Source organism: Carettochelys insculpta, chromosome 31 (genome assembly GCF_033958435.1).
Source record: "Carettochelys insculpta isolate YL-2023 chromosome 31, ASM3395843v1, whole genome shotgun sequence".
Lineage (NCBI taxonomy): Eukaryota > Metazoa > Chordata > Testudines > Carettochelyidae > Carettochelys > Carettochelys insculpta.
In genome coordinates, this window is record NC_134167.1 from 7736416 (window position 1) to 7762434 (window position 26019).

The following is a 26019-nucleotide window of genomic DNA, read 5'->3' on the forward strand; positions in this document are numbered from 1 at the left end:
GCACGTGCTGATGAGATTTCAGCTAGCTGCATGGAAGGTCTCAAGTCAGCCACCCAGCTGCCTGCATTTTGAGGGCAGCAGCACCCAGAGAAGCAAGGCAGGACGGCAACTTCCTGACACTGCCCAGAGAAGTAGGGCAGAAGCATGGCCGCCTGGCACTAGGTGCTGCCCAAGCACACAGACAGGACCATTCCCAGACATAGGATTTCTGAACTGGTTGAAGACAAGACACAGCCGGGGTGTGTGATGGTTTGTAAGAGAGGCTGGGTCAGGGAGAAGGAGGGGAGCAGGAATACAGTGATACAGTCGCACAGCTCAGCTGCAGGCACAGCAAGTCACAGCCAAGCCACCTAAAGAATGGCTTCCTTGCTGATTTATCTGGCACGACCTGGTGCAGAGACTGCTTGGTTGGAACCAGGCCAGCCCCCCTGCCACCACTGCACTGAGACACAGCACAGAGAGTTCAGGCTAGCCTTTTAAGGGTAAACATAGGCACCAGCCACATGCAGGCCCTGCGCCCCTTCCAGCAGGGACAGCCTGTCCCTCTGTGTTTTCATCCTGGGCCTGAGGCACTGACAACGTGGCAAGTTTAGCCAGCCAGGTCTGTGGCAGGGACACAGACTGCTTTTCCATGCTTCTGTGCACACCGATGTCACCAGCCACCTAAGCTGTTTAGAGCTCACCACAGTCTGAGGGTTGGGGGAAATAAGAAACAGCCTGGGGCACCCGAGCTCCCCCTGACTGAAGGCTGAGCTAGGGTCATGATTGCCATACAGGGAGCAGATCAACGTTCCCTTTCATTTTTTTCTTATATGTGCAGAATAAACTTTATGTACACTGAGGCATGTGCAGATGTGCACCATCAATGGAAACACAGGCCGCTGGCTGTGGGCACTCTTCTAATCACCTGGGTGTCACCTGAATCTCTCTTGGCCGATTGCCCAAGCGCTCAGCTTACAGGGAACACTGAAGCACTTTGGAGCAGCCTGTGGGCCTTGCAGGTCCCCACATGCTGTGGGTCAAGCAGAGGAGGTCCAGACAGGGCACCGCACGCAAGAGTGTAGGCCACAAGGGGTCTGTCTCCAGAGTGAAAGGCAGCCAAGTGGAACTCTAAGTCCCTGGCCCGTTCCTGCCTGAGCCACATGCCGCTGGTGTTTTGTGGTATCAGAACTGAAGTGGGAACAACAGGAACACAGTCACATGGAGAGCTGCTCACTCGTTTCCTGAAGCTTTCTGCTGAAATACCATTATTCATTCAGCCCCCTTGGGGGCAGCATGTCAGAGGAGCTCATTTGCATAGTGACTAAAAAGCCCTCGTTTCTCCCCCAAATACATCTCCAAAGCAGAATCTCCATATGATGGGGGTGCCAGGGAACATGCCCCTGGGACAGGATTGTTTGACCCTGGGCAAAATGAATCACTCAGTAGAGGAAAACCAATCAAGTCTCTGATGAGTTACCAGCAAAACAGCCTTGGAGGCACACGCAACTTGAATTATTTGTTGAAGTGTTGCTACCAGTTTCTAGCTCCCTTCATTTTTTTCCACCCCTGCAGTCTCTTCAAAGCTCCAGTTTGTGCACAGCATATCTTGACTTCTGCTAATGAGCTCTGGGACTGACTATTCCAGTGCTTCATTAAAGTCCATGGAAGGCCACTAAAGGCTGGTCTGAGTAAAAAAGGACTCACATTTGGCAGCACCCACTCACTCTATGTAAGGCAGAGCCAAGGGAAAACCACAGAGACAAGCTGCATGGCTGAATAGGGGCCATCTTTCAGACTAAATGTACGACAGATGCCCAGGAAGCAGGTTGAGTCATTAAAGAGCTGGTGGTAGCATCGTTTGTAAGAACAGGGTTTCCAGAGTCAGTCCTTGGTGATGACATTCAGCTTTCCTAAATACTTCTGGTTGTTCTATCTGGACACAACAGTGCAAAAATCAAACAGTGGCATGCCCATGGTAGGTGATAAATAGATAGTCCCTTCACTAAGGGAAGTAGACAGACAGACAGACAGTCCTTTCAGTAAGGGGAACAGGATGGATTATGAGACTTGTACTTAATGTTAGTAAAACATTGTTTAATGCTAGGAAGAAAGGCACTCCAGAAGGACAATGTATTACTGATATTCTCCCAATACCAGGGTATGTCGCGCAGTGGCCATCAGAAGCATTCAAATGTAATCAAATATTGGAGTCCAAAGAATCGACTCATTGCTGCAGGTTTCAGGCAGGAACTCCCTTCCTCCCTCATAGGCAATGTTGCAAAATGGCTGTGGTATATAGTGAGTAGTAAGAGCAGCTGGGTGTGCGGCGAACATGGGAAAGAGCTATTGTATTCCTGTTATGCCGCAGAACTCAGTGTTTCCATTCACTTTTGTATTGTCACCCACTGGTGCGATGCAGGTGAGTTAGGTGAGAAACATGCATATGTCCTTTACTTCCCCATTCCAGCCAAATGTCCCCACAACCTATAGCCCTAACCAAGGCTGTCTTGGTTTTAAGAGGCTGTCCTGCATCTCTGTAAACATCTGCTGGGGGCAGAGCTCCCACAAGGGACAGTCAGACCCGGGATCCAAGCTCCACTAGATCCAGCTGAAGGGCCCAAGAAGATAAACAGAGGTGCCAAAGCTAGGGACTCAGTTTCAGAGCCAATGTTCCCTCTAATTTTTTCTCCATTTATGGGCAGAATAAATTTTGTTATGTGCAGATGTGCACCACCAGTAGAAACACATGGCTGGCTTTGGACAGCTGTGGCTGCTCTGCTACCCAGCTGGGCAGCATCTGAATAATAATAATAACATATGGAGATACACAGCTCATAGAACTGGAAGGGACCTTGGGAGGTCATCGAGTCCAGTCCCCTGCCCTTTTGGCAGGATCAGGCACCTTGGGGTGGCCACCCAAGCACTCAGCTTACAGTGGATGCTGCTCAGGGCAAAGTACATGCCCAGGGTCTATCTGCACAGGTCATTTCATATAGCTTGGATTCCTCTATTTGTGAAAAGCAGACACAATCACACTGGCTATTTTTGACCTGTGTGTGCTTAGTACAAAACTCTGGTTCATTAAGAACCCACTGCGGCATCGGTTTCATCTGATTCCATCTCCTGCCTCTCATTAGGGATTATTGGAAAATCAAAAATTAAATTGTCTTAGTTTATTTTAGTCTAAGATTACAAAAAAATATATCTAAGCCCTGCCTGCCCACCCTCACCCCCACTCTGTCTGGGAACTCAGTGTAGCAAGTTAGAAAGAAATGAATGCTGCTCATATCATGCGTCCAATGGATTTGGCCAATTATTCTCAATTAGGAGCTTTAATTACCTTATTTTTGTCAGTACTCTTTTGGAAGATCCCTTTACTGTATTTTCCCTCGCCCATCACACAGTGCGGGAACAAAATTTAATTTTTGTCAGATAAACAGGCAATTGTCAGTGCAATTAGTCTGGGAACAAAATTATTGTCAATGAGACTGTTTGCGGCCTAATTGCTGAAATTAGTTTACAGTGGGAACATTTTAAAGTTGCCCCATTCTGGTTAATCCTGCAGCTGCTGGGGCTTCTAAGGGGCTGAAGAGGCCCCATCTCAATAGGATGTGACAACTCTCAGGGTATGTCGACAGAACTGGGAAAATTGAACCAGTCAGGTTCAATCTTCCAGAGTTCGATTTCAGATGCCTGGTAGAGACATGCAAAATAGAGCTATCAGGGATCGGCAGTCAACCTCTGTTCTCCTCCCTATGGGGAGGAGTAAGGGGGGTGGAGGGAGACCTCTCTCATCAACCTCCCTCTGTGAGGACAGCCAGGAACGCTGATTGCAGATAAGTCAAGACTAGCTACCTAACTGTGGTAGCTTGAACTGCGTATCTGCAAGCAACTTAACTCCCTAATATAGCCCAAGCCTCTGCTGCACATGGCTTTGTCCATGAGGCTGGGAGTATTGGCACCCTTCTACAGATGGAGAAACTGACACAGAGAGGTGACTTGAGATCACAGAGGGATTCTGAAATTGACAAAGTGACTTGGGATCACCCTAGGATTCTGAAGCAGAGCTGAGGACTGGATGCAGATTGAGTCCCAGGCTGGTACTGTAACCACACGATTGTGCTTCTTGCTTCTGCTGTCCCCCTTTGGTGTGCCAGTGCCTGCATCCTCTGGCACTTTGAGCAGGGGCTGAGCTCCCACTGCATCACTACGGCCCAGTAGGGTGACCATCTGGGGAGATATGGGGGGAGGGACTGCTCCTCCTGGTTGCACCAAGTCCTAGGGAGCTGGCGCCCCCACCACACTCAAGAGAAGAGACAGCCACAGGGACTCCCCTCCTGGAGCCCCAGGGAAGTGACAGGTCTGGGCACTCCCCACTCAGAGGCCCGGGGAAGTGGCGGCCGTGGATGCTCCTGACCCCAGAGCGCCGGGAAAGTGGCGGCTGTGGATGCTCCCCACCCACAGCTACCGAGGGCCTACATACAGGACAATTTGTCCCTTCTTTTTGGTGTCCCAAACACAGGACCATCCCGCCCAATACGGGACTGTTGGTCACCTTACCACGCAGGCTCTGCAAACTCTGGCAGTCAGCACCGCATAACTAGCTAACCCAGGTGTGATGGCTGGGATGGCTACTACCCTTTTTTACACATCTCAGCCCTTCAGTTAACTAACTTACTACTAAGGCAGGGGTCAGTAACCCCCCGGCACAGGTGCCAAGGGTGGCATGAAAGCCAATTTTTTCCAGGCTCCAGGATGGAGGAAGTGTACAGGGAATGGTCACAGCCCCATAGTAACAATGCAACTGGCAGGGCACTAGGTCCCCAAGCCTGATGCTTTGGAAAACTCAGCCCTGACCCTAAGACTGGCCTGGGCTGCAGCTGACCCCTTCACATCCACTGCAGCTAGAGCTGCAGCACAACTTCTTGTCTGCACCAAAAAGGCCTGTTTACCAAAGGGCAATTTGGGCAGCAAACCTACACGTTGGCCTGGGATTTTCAACACCATTTTTTGGCGGCAAACACTGGACTGTTTTGACAGGTACCCCTTTGGGTCTCATTGCAGCAGGGCAAGGAGGAACAGAGCATCGCTGGCATTTCTTTCAGAGGTGGAAAAGTACCTGAAAAGTTACTTGAATAAAAGTACAGCTGGGGAGGAGAATTTACTTAGGTACAAGTCAAACCACCGTACACATACCCCAGAAAACTACTTGAGTAAAAGCATGCACACATATCTCGATTATACTCAAGTATTCAGAAGTGAAAGCAGCTGCACTTTTACTCAAGTAACTTTTCCCACCTCTGATTTCCTTCTCCTAGTGGGGCTTCCTGATCAGCACTGGGTGAAGCTTGTGTGCTGCCTAAGGGGGCCGGGGGCAAGCAGATCTCAATCAGCTGCTCTTGCCAAGAGCAGATTCTATACACAGCTCATGAGAGACATTCTGTGCTGATGGAGAGTTGGGGTAGCACCTCCTGGAGGCTGAAGTTGCAGAACACAGGCAGAGGAAGCACAAGCATAACCCAGGGGGAATGTGGGTCTTTGCCTCGTTAAAGTGAGAGATTAAGGAGCACTGAGCTGGAGGGCCCACGGCAAGGTTGTGCTCTAGTCTAGGACAATGGATGGGTGACACACCTGTCAGCAAGCGGGGGACCTTCATGGATCAACCTCCTGACCAACTGGGTCGTTGAAAATCCAGTTTGTAGCTCTCGCTGGGATGCTCCACAGAGTGGAAATGGGAGGCAATGAAAATGCCTGCTGCTGGGCATTGCTACAGCCCAGGAGTCAGCTGAAAAGGACAGAGCTCCAGTTTCATCTGGGCTCACAAAGGAGTGGACCCCTCCAGCTGCACTGCCAGAACAGCTGTGGGGACCTGGGCTGCTTCCAAGGAGCCCAACTCCACACTGCCTGTGCTAATCACAAGGCAGTGGCACTTCCCAGCAAGACATGAGTCATCCCTGATAACCCACCTGGCCGTGATCGCTCCCTTGGGCATGCAGCTGGACGTGCTTGAATCACCTCCCCATTCCTGGGCATCTGCATGTCCATCACAGGGCTGGCTGGGAGCTCTTTGCCTGCTAACTCAGGCTGCTCAGTCCCTGGGCCAGGGAAGCAGAGAGTTCCCTTTGAGTCCGGATTAGCGCATGGAGCTGCTGCGAGTAACCCAGGAGAGGGTGGGCAGAGCGACTGGTGAGCCTGAGCAGAGGAGGGAGGGACGTCATAACTCACCAGCCCTTTGTTACACCCAGACAGTGACCCAGGAGGTGGGCCTGGCACGGTGCTGCTGGCTGACCCTGGCTGAATCACTTCCATCTCAGTGCCCCAGGAGCAAGCTCTGAGAGGCTGGGGCCAGGCTGCGACAGGGCAAAGAGCAGAGATCCTCACAGTGGTCTTTATTCAGGCAGCATGGCTGCACTGGGCAGGCTGAGAGCAGGGCCGAGGGCTGCACACAAAGCAATGTACCCACCACCACGGTGTCTGTATGAGCTGCCCCACGCTCATGACATCTCCGCCCAGCTTGGGCCAGGCACTCCCTGTGCTGTGCTGCTTACTGCTTCATTGATGCTCTGGCCCACATAGTCCAAGTTGCGTGGGTTGAGGCTGCAGACACTGACCTGGCCATTCCTGAGAAGATAGATGTGTTTGTGCTGGGCTAGGAAAGCCACCTGAGATGCTAGCAGGAGAGACAAGTCTCATCAGTCACCTGCCATCCTGAGCCGAGAGCAGGGGGTGGGGCCAAGTAAACTCAGAGCAGGCCAAGTGTGAAGGGCTCCTAGGCAAGTCCCCATGACTCAGTTTCCCTATCTGTTAAAAGGGAATAGCAGGTTCCTACTATTTTGCCATCCATAGGTGGAATAAATTTTGTTATGTGCAGCAAGGCATGTGCAGATGTGCACCACCAATAGAAACACATGCTGCTGGCAGTGGGCAGCCTCCCTAGTGTTCAGCTTACAGGGAACACTGGTGGGGCCATATACATGCCTATAGAGAGAAGGAATTTTAAGCCTTCCTTCATGCCTCCTGCTGGCTTTGGAATACTGTGCATGAGAAAGGCCTGGCCCTAGCCTGGTGAGGCTCCAACAAGTGACCCCACCAGGGTGTTGAATCCCCTGGATCTCCAAACCCAGCCCATTCGGGTCCTGCAGAGCCAAGGGCTCAGCTCTAAAGGGAACAGAAGAGCACAGGACAGCCTGGCTGGTGCCTTGTGTTATGAGTGACCACCAGGAGCAAGGCCAGACTGTTGCCCAGCCTCTGGGGCAGAAAGGCCTTTTCCAGCACGCTTGTTCTCTGCCCCAGTAAGGAATGGAGAAGCAGGGCAGTTGCCAGATGCATACTGTCACCCAGGACTCTGGCTTCCCCAGTGTGGCCTGGAGGAGAAGGGAAGGACAGGTACTTACGGAGCAGCCCAGTGAAGCTGCGTGTCCCTGATTGAGTCGTGAGGTGCTCCCAGCAGCCAGGAGTGCCCAGGAGCCGCAGCTTCTCCTTCAACTTCTCCCGGATCAGCATGATCTTCTCCACCTGCATCCGAAGACTCTGCTTCCTACACAGCCCAGGGATAGGCTTACAGAGATTGTGCTAATGGCTGGGGTGGGACATCCCCACCCCAGCTCACCTTGCCTTCTGGGTGCTGGTGAGGCAGGGCCAGGCTGTTCTGGGTGCTCAGCAATGACCCCAGAAGGGTTTTTCACAGGGTGACCAGCCCCAGCAAGAAAGAAGCAGCAGCCAGTTCTCCCAAACTGATTACCAGCCACCCAAAGAGGCTCATGGAACGCTCCTGGGTCTTATAAAGCGGGGGGACTGCTGCAGGGGAGGGGCAGATGCCTGCAAACCCTGCAGGAAGTTAGGAGGCCCCTGGAGGGCCCTGCCTCAGCAGGGAGCAGACCCCAGCAGAGGAGGCCAAAGATGGTGGAAGACCAGCAGGTGCTCCGGGAGCAGGAGATCCCACTTGGGACTGGGCTGAAAGTCCGAGTTCTGTACTGAAAGACTTTGTGCAGGATTTAATAAACTGCAGACCAGAAAGGGACACGCTTTGAATAGCTGAACCATGTGTGGGTGGGTGGTGGTGGGAGTGTTACGGGAGCCAGAGTAAAGGGGAAATTGAGGCAGATTTAATCAGTACCATCCTTGGGCAGAAGGGGGTGCTATACATCTAGCATGCACTTTGAGGGGGTTTCACAAGTGTCCCCCTCCACCACCCGAGAGCTGGCTGCAATTTGCAAAGCACCTTCGGCTGCGGCAGAGCGAGAGGAGCCGCGGGTGTGTCTGAAGCTGTACCCCCGCTGGAATGCACAGAACCCACCAGGGTTATCCAGCCTGGCGCACACAGCACCGTAGCAGCTGCTCACTCTCCCCTTACCACTCACTCCGCAGGGCCGGGTTGTTCAGCACCATGGCGATGGTCCGAGCGCCCAGGTTGTTAGGAGTGGCCCATGTCACCATCACTTGCTTGTGCAGCTGAGAGCAGATCCTGACCAGCGTCTCATTGTCCCTCGCCACCACGATCAGGTTCCCCACCCGCTCGCCTGTCCAAAGCAACAAGAGTAGCATGGTCTGTGTATCACACCCCAGGTTTTGCACGCAGCTTCCTCATGCCTGGGGGCTGGCCCCACTGCTGGCTCCCTCATCCTTGGGTCCCTGCTGGCCCCACACACTTTGCCAGCACACCAGGGCCCTGCTGGCCCTCAGAGTCCTGTCACCATGGTGTCTGCCCCTCCCACCCCACAGCCCGCATACCCCACCATCTGCAGCCAGTTCATGGCCAGTCACCAGTGTCTTTTCTGCTGTCTGCAGTGACACCTAGTGCCTGCTCTGGGGTCCAGCAGTATCTGAGGTCATGCCTAGAGCAAAGGGCTGGGGGTGTGAAGGGCGGAGCCTAGGGTAGGGCTGGCTGTGGGGGCAGAGAGGGCCCCTTTGCATGCAGGGGGGGCAGCAGCACTGGAGCTATTTTTGGGTGGGAGTGCTGGTTGCACACCTCTTCCCCTCTCCCCTCTACCTTGTTGGACCTGTTGAGAGCTAGTAGCCAACTCTCCTGGACCGGACCGACCAGACTGTATTGCTCAATGGCTCCCAATCTGGGAGAGTTGGTAGCTCTCACCGCCTCAGGCTGGGGGCCACAGCTGGAGCACCCACAGAGCCCTGGGCTGGTGGTGGGACCTTGGGGCTGGCCAAGCCAGCAGGCAGTGGGACCATGAAGGCTAGCAGGCCCCATGGTGATGTCACTTTCTCATGCGAGCTTACCAAACTTCATGCCCCAGGAATGGCCTCCTGGCAGCGCATCCATTCTCCCAGCCGCCAGAGGAGGAGTGGCACCTCGTGGCACCCACGAGGCTTGGGGCTTTTTTATCCTTCCCCTATCCCCTGACAGCAGGGAGCCCATGTTAGCACTCCGACCTCGTGGGGTGAGTGGGCAGACACCACTGCGGGGCGGGGGAGGGTGAGCTGCAAGCCTGTGGCCCACTCCAAGGTGGTCGTGGGCCACTAGTGAGCTGTAGTGTGAGACCCACTGGCCTAGGGGTACCCAGCGAATTGCATTCCAGCTACAACGAGAATGCTGCTGCCTGGGCTGCACAGGCCCTCCAGCCCCACCAAGGTGTGCCCTCGCTGGTGCTCACGCAGTTACGTCCTCCTCATGGCTCCTTTTGCAAGAGTGCAGCTAGTTGGGGTATGGCCACACCCACTGCTATTCGCTTCCCCAGCACCCTTCGAACTGAACCAGGCTGGCCGACACACAGGAGCCCCTGCTTGCATCACCCTGAGAGGGGCAGAGGTGTGAAGGTCCACTGGGACCTTCACCTCAGCCTCCAAAAGCTCCTAGCAGGCACCTCAGGCGGGAGGCCAGGCTGGGCGAGTGGCAGGCAGGAACTTCCCAAATTAAACACCCTGCTTCAGAACGTCCAGGCAGCCCCTCCCAGCTCTCCCCCACCCACTGCACATGCGTCTGGGAGCCAGGGACTCACCATACAAGCCGAAGGTCTTCGAGAAGGACTGGGCGCAGAAGAGCTCGAATCCTCGGGCCACAAAGTGTCGCAACACCCAGGCATCTCTGTCCAGGTCACCGGAGGCCAGCCCCTGAGCCAGGATGTTGAAGAAGGGGAAAAGGTGCTTCCTCTAGGGACACAGCAGGTAAAGAAGCACGCCTTGAGTCTCTGTCCAGCTTGGCAAGCCAGGCCAGCGCCAATGAGAGCTGGAGAAAAGCCCCGTCTCCCTGCTCTCACTTACCCCCATCACCCTGGCAACTTCTTCCCACTGCATGGGAGTCAGGCCAGTTTCCTCTGGAGCATGGAGCACAACTATGGAGCTGTCTGGGGCGCTCTGCAAGCAAGACACCAACTGAGCTGGGCAGCCACCAAGCAGCTGGGAGATGGGACTGGGTTGAGGGTGAGGGGCACCTGGCAAAGCTCCAGCCAGTTCCTTACCTCCAGTGCCTCCAGGAATTTGCCTATGGCGACAGCCAGCCTGACGGTGTCCCAGTACTGGTATGGACGGATCTCCGTAAAGCCGGCATCCTGGAATATGCCCTGGAGGCTGTCTGCGGGGACAGGAACCGGGGCAGGTGAGGTGGGCGGGAATTGGGTACTTGCCCTGGAAATAGTTTGTGAGTTACTCTGATTTACTTGTGCTGCTCACTGGGCTCACATGGAGTCAGAGCAGCAGTGTGCAGGTGGTATGGCCTGGTCTGGCCTGACAGGCCTGTAACCATGTTGTCGTGTCCCTTGTCTATTTTCCATCTGTGGGCAGATTAAGTTTTGTTATGTGCAGATGTGCACCACCCATAGACACACAGGCTGCCGGCTGTGGGCACTCTGCTAATCAGCTGGGCAGCACCGGATTCTCCCCTGGGTGGCTGCCTAAGTGCTCAGCTTGCAGGGAACACTGACCCATGGTAATTTCTCATATTGTCATTGTCATGTGAAGAGCTGCAGCTCTCCAGGGCTCCATTCAAACTGCTGTTGAGCCAGGCAGAGAAAAGCAATAGCTGTGGGAAAGGCAGGGAGATCCCAGCCAAATTCCTTCTGTGGAGCAGGTGTCCTGTCCACACCAAAATCTCACCCATCATAGGGACAGTTGGAGCTGCCCACTGTGTCTTGGGGGGTTACAAACCACCCTACCTCACCAGCAGGCTCAGCAAAGAGGCCAAGGGGTCAATGGGGCATGGGGCTTCTTGCGCTGCACCTGCGCATTAACTCACTGCTGCCCTTTCTGGCCATTTTGCAGAGCTGGCATTGCACGGAGAAATGCAGTTTGTTGTCTGGTGTAAGACAACCACACTGCCGTCTCGCCCTGCTTCCAAACAGTCCTTTCTCGTGTAAGATGCTGCCGCCACCTCCCAGAATCACATAGAACAGCAGAGCCAGTGCCCAAGCTCTTACCCCACTGTGGCAAGGCAATGTAAACTGCTGTGGGACCCGGGCTGCTTCTGTTGTACCAGCCCTGGAGGAATTCAGCTCCAATCCGAACAGCTCCCGTCCCTCCTACTGTGTGAACACCACCTGCCTGACTTGTATAGAGACAAAAGGGCAACATCTTTAACGTCAACTGCCAGTTAGGCCAAAGGGCTCAGGCCTGCTCGGAGGGTCCGACAGCCACTGCAGGCCTGGTGGCAAGGAGGGACAGAGGGCAAAGCTCCACACCCCCGGAAGGGGCGGAGCCATGGGCAGAAGGGGCATGGCCTTGAGCCATCAGTTCTTAGCGCCAGCCAGATGTGGTGCTGGGCCCCCCCATCAAACACACAGGGCTGTGTGGATCTGCCACTTCAAAAAGGCCAAAGTAGCTGCGACAGCAGCCGGAGCTCTGGGCCCCTTTGAAATGCTGGGCCTGTGGCAACTGCCCCCTTTGTTCTGCCCCACCCATTGGTGGCAAGCCTGTGTCTACTGCACCTCTGATGAACTAGAACACATGCTTCCTGCCAGAAGGAAGCAAGAAATCCCTGCTAGAGACGAGTTACAATACTACCACCAGTGCTGCTCTGGGTTTGGCAGAATACCCCTTCATAGTTGGCTTAGCATCCCACACATTCAAACTAGCCTGCGCCAGACACTACCACCCCCACGGAGTACACAGAACCCCAGCACTGCAATTCAAGAGTGACAACATGCGTCTTCCTCCAAGAGGCCAAACTAGAGGAAAAATCCCTACCTGGACTGGGAACACAGCACAGAACACTCGAACTGGAAGGGACTTCGAAGCGTTATCAAGTCCAGCCCACTGCCCTCACAGCAGGACCCAGCACCATCTAGAACAGGGGTCAGCAATCTTTCCAAGGCAGAGTGCTGAAATTTGACCTCTGACCTTCTGTGTACAGGCCAAGTGCCGGTGATACTTTTGAAAGTCTCTAATAGTCCTACTTACAACAGCTTCATTAATAAGGAAAGATGCAGAGCTTTATCATTTAGGTGGCGGTTGGGCTTTTGTTACTCCACAGTTGGCATGGCTTTGAGCAAGCTCCCGATGGCTTGGGGAGGATGGGCAGGGCTGAGGTCCTGCCTCACATGCCAATGAAAAGTGGCTTATGTGCCACTCTTGGCACCTGTGCCGGGGGTTGCTGACCCCTCATCTAAATCATCCCTGACTGGTGTTTGTCTGACCTGCTCCAATGATGGCCTAGGCAACTTATTCTTCTGGCCTTAGGGCCTCTCTCACCCCAAAACCCCCTCACCCAGGAGGCAAGAGCAGAAGGGGAAAAATCTCCCCAGAATTGCCATGATTTTTAATGCTATTTTTCCTCTCACTTGGACTGAGATTTTCCAGTCAGAACTGGTGGTGTAGGATTCTGTGTGGCTTTTAAATTGTGTCAGTGGGCCCAGGTTCTAGGAGACAGGTTTTTTAAATGGTAGATAAATCAGAATAAATCATTTTATCCCCCTCCCCGTTGAAGCCGAGATCTTTTCCTTTGCAATGGCAGTTGGGCAGGGTCTGAAAGCCCCATTGCACTTAGCGTTGCAGACACCCCAGGAGACACATGCTCCTGTCTGCAGACCTTACAGCCTATACCTGGGATGGGCATCCCCAAATCATGGGTAGGCTGCATGAGTGGCCCTCCTTCACATCAGTGGGCTGGGGTTCCACCTGCGGCCCTGTGGCCACTCCTCCCCCCATGCCCCATCCCCTCTCCTTCCCTAGCTGGAATGCTGCGTATCAGCTCTTCGCAGCATTTGCACAGAGGTGCAAGGACAGAGCCTGAATCAGGCAACTCGTGGCTCTGAAAGCCCTGTAAGGGAGAAGTGCATGGTTTCAGTGCCCTGATGTACAAGAGACACATGGAGCAGGACAGCAGCCAGAGGGTCTGTAAGATGCAGGTGCAGCCCCAGTGGGCCGGAGGTTGCCCACTACTGCTCTACACAGATACAGCAGGATTATTAACCCATTTTACAGGTGGGTGAGCCAAGGTAAGGACTGATGAAATAACTTTTCACATGGAGCTTGAGGCAGAGCTGGAAATCCAAGCCAGATCTCTGCAGGGCTATGCCAGACCCACAAGCAGAAGGGCAGTCTTCAGAGGGGATGGCTAACTAGCCTGCAGTTAGGAAGTGGACATTTGGCCCAAGCATTTAGTGGCAAACCCCTCTCCCCATGTCTTACAAAGAGAGTCCTATGGTCAGTAAAGGCTATATAAAGCAGCCCAGAGATGAAAGCTCAATGGCTCTTTTCTTGGCAGCAACTTAGCTAATAGCTAGGAATAAGAGCTGGGGAATGAAGACACTCAGTTCTCCACCTGAATCATATAATCCAAAGTCTGGAAGGGACCTCAGGTCATCAATCCAGCCCACTGCTCAAAGCAGGACCAAGCACCATCTTTATCATCCCAGCCAGGGCTTCGTCAAGCCGAGACTTAGAAACCTGTAGGGAAGGAGATCCCACCACCTACCTAGGTAACCCATTCCAGTTCTTCAGCACCCTCCCAGTGAAGTAGGTTTTCCTAATATCCAACCTACACCTCCAGCACTGTCACTTGAGACCCTTGCTCTTTGTTCTGCCATCCATCACTACAGAGAACAGCCTCTCTCCTCCCTCCTTAGAACCCCCCTTCAGGAAGCTGAAGGCTGCTATCAAATCACCCCTCACTCTTCTCTTCTGCAGACTAAATAAGCCCAGATCCCTCAGCCTCTCCTTGTAGGTCACTGTGGGGCCTTTGGCAAGTCACAACCCCTCTCTGTACCCCATCTCTCGATAACACCCTAGGAGGGCTCACAACCCCTTCCTACATGCCACTAGAGCCTGCTGTTAGAGGTGCAAACTGTGCAAGAGTCACATCCACTGCTATGGATTGGCAAAAGCTGGGCAGAAATAGGTCTAATTCCCCAGAGCTCAATAGTCCCAGATAGGAAACATAAAGACGAACCCCACTTCACCTTGCCGGGGAGCAGGGGACTTGTGCCCGTCATACTAAAGGGTTACAGCTGGGTTGCTGGGGCTAGTATCTGAGAGATCAGCATGCAGCTAGAAGCAGGAACTGGTGATGCTCCTGGAGGGAATTGTTGCCCTGATCTATGGCAGCTCCAGCCAACTCAGCCCTTGCACAGTGTAACTACCCCCACCCTAGTGAGCTGTAGCGTTCTAACCACCTTGGTTACTCACTGACAACTATAGTGGTACAAAAGCTGTGTGTGGACTGGCCCTAATGGCAAGGGGGCAGGTATAGATTGGGCGGGGTGGTTCCAAAAGCCTCAGTGAAGTAACCATGAGAAGCTCTGAGCCAGGGCTCAGAAGATGTAAGTCATGGGGCTGGCCCGCCTGTTTGGGAGAGAGGAGGGCTGGGTTGTTTTTCTAGGAGGGCTTTCCAAACTCAAAGATTTCAGCAGCATTGCCTTGGGCAGCCACCATCAGCTTGCAGAATCCATACCCTGTTCTCCAGGATGGCTCGACTGCCTCTGCCAAGCACCAGCTCCGTGGCTGCCCTGGTAAACTCAGAGAGCCCAAGCACTGGGAGGTACTCATGGTCCAGGGTCGGGTCACTGGTGATCTGCAGCAGGCTCTGTTTCACTGCAGGACAGACCCATGCTTTGCCAGTTTCAGTCTGACAGCCTGCAGGAAGAAAAAGCAAGCCAAGTGGTCCATGACTGGCCCATGCATCACAGTTCCTTTATAATGGCCAGGCCCTGAGAGAATGGTCTCCCACTGCTACTGACTTATGCAGTCACTCCTTTAGTTCAAGTGGCAGAGGATGGTGTGGCACAAATCACTGATTCTCACTGCTGGTGTCCTACAGAGGGACACAACAGTCCATTATCTCTGTACCTGGGCCTCAGAGCCCCTGCCCTCACCTTTACACACTTTCTGCAATTCTTAAATTCCTTTCCTTTAAAGTTCTGCACGGCACAGCTGCTGCTGGAGGCACGAATTTGCAGCACTAGAAACTCCTGCCCTTTGCCAAGCTCCAGACAAGGTACCCAGCCAACAGCACTTCCAATGTCTCCTTTTCCCACATATGTACTACAGAACCTCAACCTGCACCCAAGAGGGAAGATGGCTCGTGAACACAGGCACCCACAGGTTTGGGCAACAGCTAGAGCCAGATTACATTACAGGTTGAACCTCTCTAGTCCAACACACTGCTCAAGCAACATCTGTGGTCCAGCATAATTTTAATTAGCTGGATGTCCACTTATCATGGAGAACAAGAAGTCTTGTGGCACCTTACAGACTAACATATTTTGGAGCATAAGCTTTCATGGGCAAAGACCCGCTTCTGATCAGATCTTTTCTGTTAGTCTACAAGGTGCCACAGGACCCTCCGTTGCTGTCTCTGATACTTGTCACTTATCATGGAGATGGCTAAGTTTCCATGGTCCCATGAAGTGCTATAATTTACCTCTAAGTTATCCCTATATACTAAGAGAACCGTAAGCAGTGGAAATATAGGTAATGCTGGTAGATAAAATTGACCTCCTATGATCTGGCAAATTCTCTGGTTTGGCACCAGTCAAGTCCCAATGGTGCTGGAGTAGAGAGGTTCAACCTGTAGTCGCCAGCTACCAGTGGCTGCAGCAGTAGCAGGACAAGGTACCCACAGCAGAGGCTGTGCACTGCAGGTGCTTGGTAGCTCCCCACTTGCAGGACTCCCCAACTCTACCAGAAATAACTTTTGTTTCATTGCATTTTTACGTAGGGGGGGGCATTCTTTAACAGGAGAATACCATCCGTGACCACCCTACCTGCCAGAGACATGGGCAAGATGTGCCAGAAGGCCAGAGTCAGACAACGGCCTGTACAGGAAGTCACCTCCCTACATTATTTCTCTGTCCCATTTGTACCTTTGCTTCACCACACGTGACTTCCCCCTGCCCTGATGCAATAGGGTCAGTTGGACTTCATGCCTCCTCCTGATTGCCATCACTCCTGCTGATGGTGTCCCAGTCAGAAGGGAGATTTGTCATCTTGACTGTTAAAATACTAAGCATGAAGTCCTGCATCCCCTTGAAATCAACAGCAAACTCACCTTGATTTCAACAGGGCCAGGCTTTCACTGCTTTTTGGGAAAGCGAGCAGACATGATCTAGCCACAGCAAAGAGAAGCCCCTTGGCAGGACTTGGCCCTTCCAGTTACAGCTGGAAATCTCATTTAGGGTACATCCACACTGCCAGCCGGGACCGTCATTCCTGGCTCGCAAGCTAGTGTACTAACAAGACAGTGGGGCCAAAGCAGCCGAAGGGCTAGCTGCCTTGCATACGAAACCCACCCAAGGTGCTAGGTATGTCCTGGGCGTGGCTTAGTCCTGCTGCATGTCACACTGTTGTGCACAGTTGCATGAGCAGTGCTTGCATGATTATGCTTCCTTGAGCTGGAATGTACCACACCCTTAGAAGTTGTGATTACTGACCACAGACCCACATTTTAGGCTTCTCCCGCCAGCCTCAGTCAGATAGAATCAGGTGGGGGAAAGAGTGCTATCCCAAGGGCACGGCCCCTAACCAGCCAGTCCTACCCCAGTGGTTGAGGTACACCTTGTGAGGGGATGGATCCTGCTGGTAAGCATCCAGGAGCCAGTCTGCTTCACTGGTGAGCGGGACATCAAGAAAGAGAGACAGAGCAGCCATGGGCTAGAAAGAGGCAACAGGATCCTGCAGTGTTTGCTCTGGTCCTTTGCCTGCATCCAAAGACTCACTCAGCCACTGCTGGGAGAAAGGCAACTCTGCAACTGCCCCAGGCTCTGCCAGGCTGTGGAATGTTAGGACAGGAGTTGCCAGGAAACAGCTTCCGGCTGAGTGTTCTGAACAGCCGAACAAACGTTCCCTGGCCTGAAGCAGCAAGCAGTGTGGGGGCATGCTGCAAGGGGACCGACAGTCTTATTCGGTACCTCTGTGACCCACAGATTTCCTGCTGGGCTGCTGCCTAACCCTGCAGGGACATAAACTCACTAGGCACCTAAGGTCTTCAGAGCACACGTACACCCACGTTCTTTGTAAGCTGGGTGCATGGGTGGCTGCTCATGAAACTCCAATACGGCCTAGCTTTTTAGCAGAGCAACCACAGCTAGATGTTTTGTTTCTACAGGTGGTGTGCATTCCACTTGCATCAGTGCACATGGAAAAATTATTCTACATGTAAGGGAAAAGAGGGGATATATTGCTAGGTGCCCAGACTCCCAGCCAAACCCCACAGTGATTTACAAGCCAGGAAAGCTGGGTCTTCCTCTGCTTGTGTTACATATAGGGGCCCACTCCAGCCAGCATGAGCAGAGGTCACCTCCTTGTTCAGAGCCTTTAGATATGTACACATGCAAAAGAGCCAGGGGAAGGAGGTTGTCCACCTCCATTGTAACCATTAGCCTAGTGGCTAGGAGCTCCCCCTGCTGTGAGACATCCTCCCTCCCCCTCCTGAGGGGGAGAAGGGCATTGAACAGGCTCTGCTGCCTTTCAGGTGAGTGTTCCAAGGACTTGCCCCTAGAATACCCTGAATGGGGAGGCAAGCAGAACAGTACAAGTTTGGTGGAGAGGCGTTAGACAGCTGAAGTACTGATGCTGCATTTCAGGCACAGCAGCTGAGGTAACAATGGAAACTGGCTGTGGCCATGCAGGAAGGCCCCTAAAGGCAGAGAGAGGAGTGCTCATGGAACAGAAGGGGTGGCTACACCAAGCATTGGGGGCGGGGGGAGGTTGTCTCCTTTAATACATTAATGTGGGAAAGACCCAGGTCCTCCTGCTACCAGCCTAAAGCTCTTCCAGGCAGTGGAATGGTGGGACAAGAGTTGCCCAGTTCAGGAACTATCCTACCCCAATCCCACTGCACCTAGTGCCACACAGTCCCCCCCATCCTCCTCTACAGGCTTTTGGATGGGTGCAGTGCATTTGATGGACTAAGGAAAAGCCCAGGCAGAAGCTGCAGGGTGGTAGCATAGCTGGATGCATGGTTCTGTTCTGGCATCTGGGGAATGAAGTACAATTTGATACAGCAAAGAAGCCGCCACTGGAGGTGAGGAGATACATCAGTTTTATCACAGTAGACTTAACCCCACCCCAGGGTGGTACAGCCTGGCTTAGAGGTGGACATTTTCCAGGGGCAGAGACCTGCAGGTACCTTCCACACATGCTGCAGCAGGGGGCTGGACAGCTTCCGCCAATGTGTCCTGAAAGGAAAGCAGAGCATTAAGGTAGAACTAGCTCACCCTCAGGGCCACAACATGAGCCAGCTCTGAAAGCAAGGCAGGTGAAGGACAATGATGCATCAAGGCCTCCTGCTGTACACCCTCTAAAACAAGAGCACCAGAAGAGAACCACTGAATCAGGGGTCACCAACTCCAGCCTGCTCAGACCAATATGGGAGCATCCCTCAGCCCACCAACACCTCCTCCTTGACACTGCCCTGACTTAAGTGCCAGATTTTCAGGAAGAGCTCAGAGCCAGTTCCGCTGAGTCCTCCTGACAAGTCAGCCACTTATTTTGATGAATAACCAGGAGCTTTGGAAAAGTTGAGCATGAATATTCCAAGGAGCATCTAAAGGAAGCCAGTGGCTGGTAGGATGAAGGAGCTGGAGGGTTCCAAAATGGGGCAAAGTTCCAATGGAGCAACTTGGGAGGCATGAGGGTATGGGAAGGGGCAGGAGTACGAGACAAGGAAGTGAAGCTAGAGGGTAATCTTGCTATGCCCTGGAATTGTTGTACTCTCCCAAGGGAAGTGCTGGAAGCCCATTCATTTAGGAGAGGTGGGAACTGGACTGGACATACCATGAGAAGCTGTGTTGTAGGAATAGCCTGTGTGAGAGGGAACTGAGCTGGCCTTTTTCCAGCTTCAGATCTCTATGAACCACTGGCACATCCTCGCTCCAAGATCTGTTGCTGCCATAGCAGAGAAGCATTAAAAACACCAGAGAGATATTTGACTGGATCTCTCCACCTGGAACAAACATTTCAGAGCCCAACAGCAGGCAACCAAGTGGGAGAGAGACCACAGACCTCAGGTAATCAAAATGAGATACAGGCTGTTGCTGGAGCAGCAGTAACACTGGGCAGGAATGTTGCTTTTAGATAGCTATCCATGGAGTCAAGGTATCTACAGCTTCTCCTTAGCACTGCACAGAGCGTTGGACTGAAACAACAAAAACTAAAGTTCTTAGAAAGGGGTTAAAATACTTTGAAAAACTAGGAGATGGTTATTTTCCCCCTCTTATTTTCACTAACTACAAACCACATGTAAGTCAGCTATCATTAAAAGTTTAGTTACTGTGTCTTCTTCCACTGCAGCCGAAGAGGATGATGACTCCTCTGCTAGGCATCCTCTTCTTGCTTCATATGCTGCATCATCTTCCACTGGAAAGAGGCAAGAGCAAAGTCATAGGCAACAAAAGCTGCACCCACTGATAGCAGTTGTTTCGTAAAGGAGCTGTGCATGTTAGCATCCAAAACACTACAAAGAGCTGCGAATCCCCTCAAGTTGCCTCATGGGCAACATAGGTTTGGTTGCAACATTTGCGGACCAGTACAGAGTGCTCCTGGTAGAGAATCGCACCAAGAATTCTGTGCCATGAAGCGGAAAAGGGAAATCTACCAGCAAACACAGGACAGCAGCAGACGAGAGCATGGAGAGCTGCTGACTTTCATGGATCATTTCCCTTATGGTACGTCCAGAGCACTTCACAGCGATGAACAAACCAAGTCAACACCTCAGCTTGGCCATTATTATTCTCCAGTGAAGGAGCTCGGAGAGAGATGCAGGGACTTGTCCAAGCCCACAGGCCAAGCCAGCATCAGACGTGTGACTAGATTTCTGGTGGTTTGCCTCCTTGGCTATGATTTGACCACCAAACATTCCTTCTGTTTAAGCGGTACTGTCGGTTCAGTTCACCACAGATAGCAGGGGACCAGTTTTACTCACAGATCAGATGTTGTCCATTGAGATAAACTGGCCCAGTTCCAGACTTTAATTCAAAGGCAACAGGAGGGATAAGTTCAAAGCCATCCAGACTGATCTGGAACAAAAACATTTTACATTAAAACAGAAAAATCACTGAAATACTGAAAAGGCGGCCGGTAGCTCAAGAGAAAGGGCAGGAACATGAGGCGTACAGCTGAAGCAGAGCCTGCTGGGGGGCATTCCCTGGAGGATGGGCTTTACAAGGATTCCTTTGTTCATTACCTGTTTTCAGAAAAGCTGGCAAATGCCCAAGCCAAACTCTGCCCTCAGTTACACCCCTCACTGCATTGACATCAGTGGGGTCATTCAGGTGTGACCAAGGACAAAGTTTGGAGACAGTCTCCCAGCCCCCACACACTTACATTGCCAGGAAAACTAATGCTGAGTTAGTAGAATTGTTAATTTGTGCCTTCCTAAGCAGACTGATAAACCGCACTGTTTTGACTCATCACTGGCAGATCTGAGGAGCAGGGCACAATTTCAGGCTCACTTTTTCTCCTGGCTGGGGAAGCCACACTACAATGTGTTCTCTGAAATCCAGTGCATCTCTCAGTTAATTATTAGCACAAGGACACTTTCCTCAGATGGTGTTTGCAGCAGGTGTGTATTCAGTGTGACTTAAGCTACTGAGTGCACCAAAATATTTTAATTACAAAGACAATACACTTGAACCTCTGTAATCCAGGGGTCCCTAATCCAGGAACAGGGAGAGGAGGAAATGGCTCTATGTACTGCTGCATCCCCTTGCCCCCCAGATGGGTAGTGGCAACACAGCACTGCACTTCTCTGGAGGTTTTTCCCCCACCACTCCCATAGTGGCTAGAGGCGTGCAGCCCTGTGCGCTCCCAGAGCAGGGAGCCCAGTAAACATCCCTCTCCCATCCTCCTGATGCCCAGACCCACTCCCACCACCCTCCATAACCTAGCATCCTTATTTCCCCAGAGTAGCCAAATTACAGAGGTTCATGCATATTACCTTCCTATGAGCTTTGTGCTTAGCTCCAAGCCTATGCTTCATACCTTGGGTCTCGTTCAACAGGAAAGTAACCACAGCCCCTTCCTCACCTTGGAAGATTTCTACTGTTTTACAAGTACAACTCAGCCAGCTACAACACATCAGATTTCCATGGCTGGCCAGAAAATTGAAGCAGTACAGGGAGTGGGATTTCATCCCAAAGAAGAGCAGTTACTTTTGCTGAAAGTTGGCCTATGCCTTTATTCTATTGGGACCAGCAATACCATTGAGTCCAAGAGGGAAAAATAAAACAGGTGTTTCTAGGCCAGATTAAATTGTGTCCTATATAGCAACGTGCTTTTTAGTTTTAAGCTTCCTAGAACACTAGAACTGAAAGGGATGTTGAGAGGTCATGGAGTCAGTCCCCTGCACTTGTGGCAGGGCCAAGCACCATCTAGACCATCCCTGACAAATATCTGTCTAACCTGCTCTTAAATACCTCCTGCGATGGAGATTTCACAACCTCCCCAGGCAATGTGTTCCAGTGTTTAACCGCCCTGACAGTTAGGAAGTTTTTCCTAATGTCCAACCTAAACCTCCCTTGCTGCAGTTTAAGCTCATTGCTTCTTGTCCTATTCTCAGAGGCCAAGGGGAACAATTTTTCTCCCTCCTCCAGCAACTTTGTGAGACAAGCCACCTTTTTGCTTGGCACATAGAGGTTAGCAACCAGCTCTCAGCTGCAGGATTTCCTGTCTGCTGAGTGCTTGGGCAGCTGCAGCTGCCCCCACCCAGGAGAGATTCAGGTGCTGCCCAGCTGATTAGCAGAGTGCCCACAGCCAGCAGCCTGTGTCTCTGTTGGCAGTGCGTATGCCTTTCTTTGTACTTGGAGAAAGCTTGCCTAGGCCGGCACCTCCCATAGAATGCTCAGTTCCAAATGTGGATTAAGAGACTTGACCGGGGCTACAGAGAATCATGCGATGCACCTGGCTCCTCGCCAGAGAGCTTCCCACTATGCCCCGTCTGTCACCATAGCCAGGTGTTAACCTTTTGTCCCAGGTTGGAGGTGTCAAAGTGTACAGTGGAATGCTCTGCCAGGCAACAGAGAGAAACAATCCACTCGTGCACCCGACAGAACACACGCACACACTAACTCCCCAGGAGTAGCTGCTTGCCAGGCACAGCCTGTTCTGGGGCAGCCTTGTGACTCTCTGGGCTTTATGCAGCAGAGTTCCTGTCGGAGTTACCATGGGTAGGACGGAGAGTCTCAGTGAGGCAATGGGGACTGGCCTGTTGTCACCGTAGGTGTTTTTTGAAGCTACTGCCACCACGTGCAGTTCGTCCTTGGCCTCCTCACCGAGGCAGATCTGCAATGGCCAAACAAAAGAGATGCTCAGAAAGCTGCCTTTTCTGCAGGCTGAGTCCCTCACAGCCAGCCTGCCTCCCTGCCCACTTCAGCGTGCCCTGGGCAGGGTCAGCCCCAGCTGCCAACTGGCAAAGGCTGCCCAGTCCCCATGTTCAGTGATCCAGTCCCAGGCAGCCTTTAGGGGTGTTTAAATGTTGTCTTGGGATCTGGTGCTGATTAAAGACACCAGTCAACAATCCAGAGGACTGGCCACCTTCATGTTAAGCTGGGCGGTGGGAGCAAAGGATCTCCCTCCCCAAGGCGCTTTATCTTGACCTGAGGAAACACTGCCTCTCAGGATGAAATGAAAATATGATCTGTATTCATCCAAGCACAGCACCTTTGCTGGGCTTGGGGTCAAGGCTGGGAATGCTTGAGATGTCAGCCGAGCACCCTCTCAGAATGACCCTAAAGCCTCACCTACATGAAAGAGTGGAACCAGTTTAACCCTAGGGGGAGCAGCAGGATTTCAACCAGTGTTGTTAGCAACCAAGCCAGAGCTGCAGCATTCCCTCTCAGCTGAGCACTTGCGCAGCCTCCCAGGAGAGAATCAGGGGCCACCCAGCCGATTAACAGATCGCCAACAGCTGTCAGCCTGTGTTTCTACTGATGGTGCACATCTGCACATCCCTCAGTGTACATAAAATTTATTCTGCCCATAGATGGAAAACATTAGAGGGAACCTTTCCCAGGTGGCATCTCCAGCCACAGTATGAGGGGCAACATTTTGGCTTAACTAAATTGGCTGGGAATCAGCTTAAGTTAAACCAAGAGAAGTCCCTCAAACAAAAACTGGAGTATCCACTCATGCGCCGGTTTAAGGATTCCACCAAACAGGTGCGAGTCAGTGCGCAAACAAGGCCCTGCCTGGCCGAGGGGACCCCTGCACATGGGGACACCACCTACTGTTTTCAGTAAGACCAGGTGTTCCAAGAAGTCCTCATCTTCTACCACCACACACCTCCTGGTTCTGGTGTTCAGCTCGCAGCCTATGGGGAGAACACAGCTGGATTTGTGGGGGTATTACTGACCTGAACAAACCCTGCAAGTGGCAAGAGGGAAAACGGCAGGTGCTAATGGAAATTCTAGAGCTAAGAAATGCCTCTAGTCCCAGAACATGCACATGCCCCGGTCGGAGGTATAGACAGGCATTTCCCAGAGGCAGAAACATCAAGGCAGAAAGAACCACTGTGAGTATCTAGTTCAGGGGTGGGGTAACTGACGAAGAGCTGCACTTTTCTATGCTGTTAATGGTGGAGTGTGGGATCTGGGGTGGAGGTTGGGTGACAGAGGACTTGGGTGCCAAGGTCATAACTCTTCCCCAGACTCTGCCCCCTCCTCCTCCAGGTCACAACGCGCTCCTTCACCCAAACTCCCTCCCAGACCCCATACACATTCCTGCACCCAAATCTCCTACGTGAGCTCCCTTTTGCACTCCATCCTCCATCCCAGACCCCACACAGACTCCACAGAAAAATGTGGCCCTTGGCCAAAGGCCACCGCCCTCTCTCACACCCTGCACCCCCACCCCCAGCCCAAGCTCCCTTCTGCATTCAACTCCATCCCAGACCCCACACCTCCTCCATTATCATCATAGAAGAGTGTGGCACTTGACCACTTTCCAGTTCTTGGAGTGCCCCGCCCCCCAACATCAAAAATTCTTGCCCACCCCACCTTATGGGCTGTCCTGCCCACACACCAACTTGCAAAACACAAGCTGAGGAATGGGAGATATCCTACAGCTAGTTTAATTCCCATCTCTACTGCTTGTGCTCCTCACGGATCTCTCCACATACATAGAAACGACAGGCCAGGGCATACAGATGACACCGGCATCTGGTGCCTTGGTTTGCCTCACTTCATTCAGTCCAAGCCAAAGCAAACAAGGAGGATTGAAAGGCTGGATTTGTGAAGCTGGAATGGAATTAGCAGCATGGATCCTGGGAAGCTAAGTGTGTCACGTGCCAGCAGCACTGAGCAGCAGTTAAAGCCCAGGCTAAATCCCAACCCTCAGGAGACCAGTACAGTTCAAGGAGCCGCCAAGCATGTACTTAAACATAAGTCAACAAGAGACACTGAACCAATATTGCACACTGCTTGGAGACAGGAAGAAAGGCAAGGCGGGGAGTTCTTTTGGTAGCATGACTGCACGTGCAATGCTCATGCCTAATCACAGGGGGTGGTACACCACGGGGGGGGTGGGGAGTCAGCATCATCTAGCACATTGCCAACACTTCCACTGCTTAGTAGGCTCTTAGAAGACTGTTTGGGATAAATTACAGCTAAATAGTAGCACAGAACACTGGGAGCCGGGACTGGGGGCTGGAAACAAACTTCATGGGACCCCAGGAAACTTGATCATAGCCATGATAAGAGGTTATCGGCGAACCAAAATCATACCAGATTACAGCTGTTGCCAGATGAGACAGTGCTGGATTAGAGAGGTTCAGTCAGTAGTTATGTTTCTGCAACCCCTTCACAAGGAACACCATCTGCTGCCCATCAACCTCTGTCCCCTTTTGCTAGGGGTTACCAGCCACACAAACTGTCTTGCCAACGCAAGTAACACGTCCTCTCTGCTCACCCCTTAGCAGTTGTAGCCTTACCCCACAAGACAGCGATGGGTTTCTCTTCTTCAGAGCCGGCACTAGATAGCAGGAGAGGGGAACTCATTCTGCTCCAGAACCACTGCAAACGGATCCTGCTCCAGAAGTGACTCAACCTGAGCCTCAGACAGATCCTAGGGACTAAACGTCATGGAGAGCCAAATGTGTTCTTTTTACCCAGCCAAGAACAGGAGAGAGAAAGCAAGAAGAAAACTAAGTGACTGAACACCTTGAGTACACTACAGGGGAATTGAAGTCACAGAGCCAGAGAAGATTAGCACAAAGGGTTTTTTCCACCCCCCTTCATATTACAGCCTTTATAAAGGGAGTTTACGTATGCACCTGTAATGAAGGCTCAGCTTGAGACACTATTCTTGCCATTTTATATTTGGCAAGGGAGAATGAGAAGAGGCACATCTTCTCCCTTTACCCCTCCCTGTCAGCCCAGATCAAGAAGTAATTGACACTGCTTGGGCTAGTAAAGTTTTCACAATGACGTTACAAACCTGAACACAGTGGGGAGATCTAAAAAGTAAGGAACCCCCAAAGGAAAACTCCTCCCCTTTGCCAAACCAGACTGGCAATTGACATTTTCAGGAGAACTGAAGACTACAGATTTAACAGGTTAGGCTCACTCTCTGAACACAAACTAATTCTAACTGCCTAGAGTCTAGCAATGTTTCTGAAGCCTCTAGAATACTGCTCATCATTCACACTACATCTTACACCTT

General features: G+C 52.2%; 1 protein-coding gene across 1 annotated transcript in view; it reads right to left on the reverse strand.

Moving 5' to 3' along the window:
• Window positions 1-25719, reverse strand: part of GOT1L1 (glutamic-oxaloacetic transaminase 1 like 1) — a 49672-nt gene extending 23953 nt beyond the window's left edge. The window contains exons 1-14 of the mRNA XM_074981705.1: window positions 25289-25719; window positions 23589-23671; window positions 22525-22644; window positions 20288-20381; window positions 19637-19722; window positions 18494-18542; window positions 14819-15000; window positions 11349-11472; window positions 10395-10507; window positions 10198-10290; window positions 9936-10086; window positions 8336-8501; window positions 7377-7519; window positions 6446-6652 (exon numbers count right to left, since the gene is read on the reverse strand). Of these exons, the coding sequence (XP_074837806.1) occupies window positions 6477-6652; window positions 7377-7519; window positions 8336-8501; window positions 9936-10086; window positions 10198-10290; window positions 10395-10507; window positions 11349-11472; window positions 14819-15000; window positions 18494-18542; window positions 19637-19722; window positions 20288-20381; window positions 22525-22644; window positions 23589-23671; window positions 25289-25355 (1647 nt within the window). The 5' untranslated portion in view covers window positions 25356-25719 and the 3' untranslated portion in view covers window positions 6446-6476. The remainder of the gene's footprint in view (window positions 1-6445; window positions 6653-7376; window positions 7520-8335; window positions 8502-9935; window positions 10087-10197; window positions 10291-10394; window positions 10508-11348; window positions 11473-14818; window positions 15001-18493; window positions 18543-19636; window positions 19723-20287; window positions 20382-22524; window positions 22645-23588; window positions 23672-25288) is intronic.
• Between the last annotated feature and the right edge of the window lie 300 nt (window positions 25720-26019).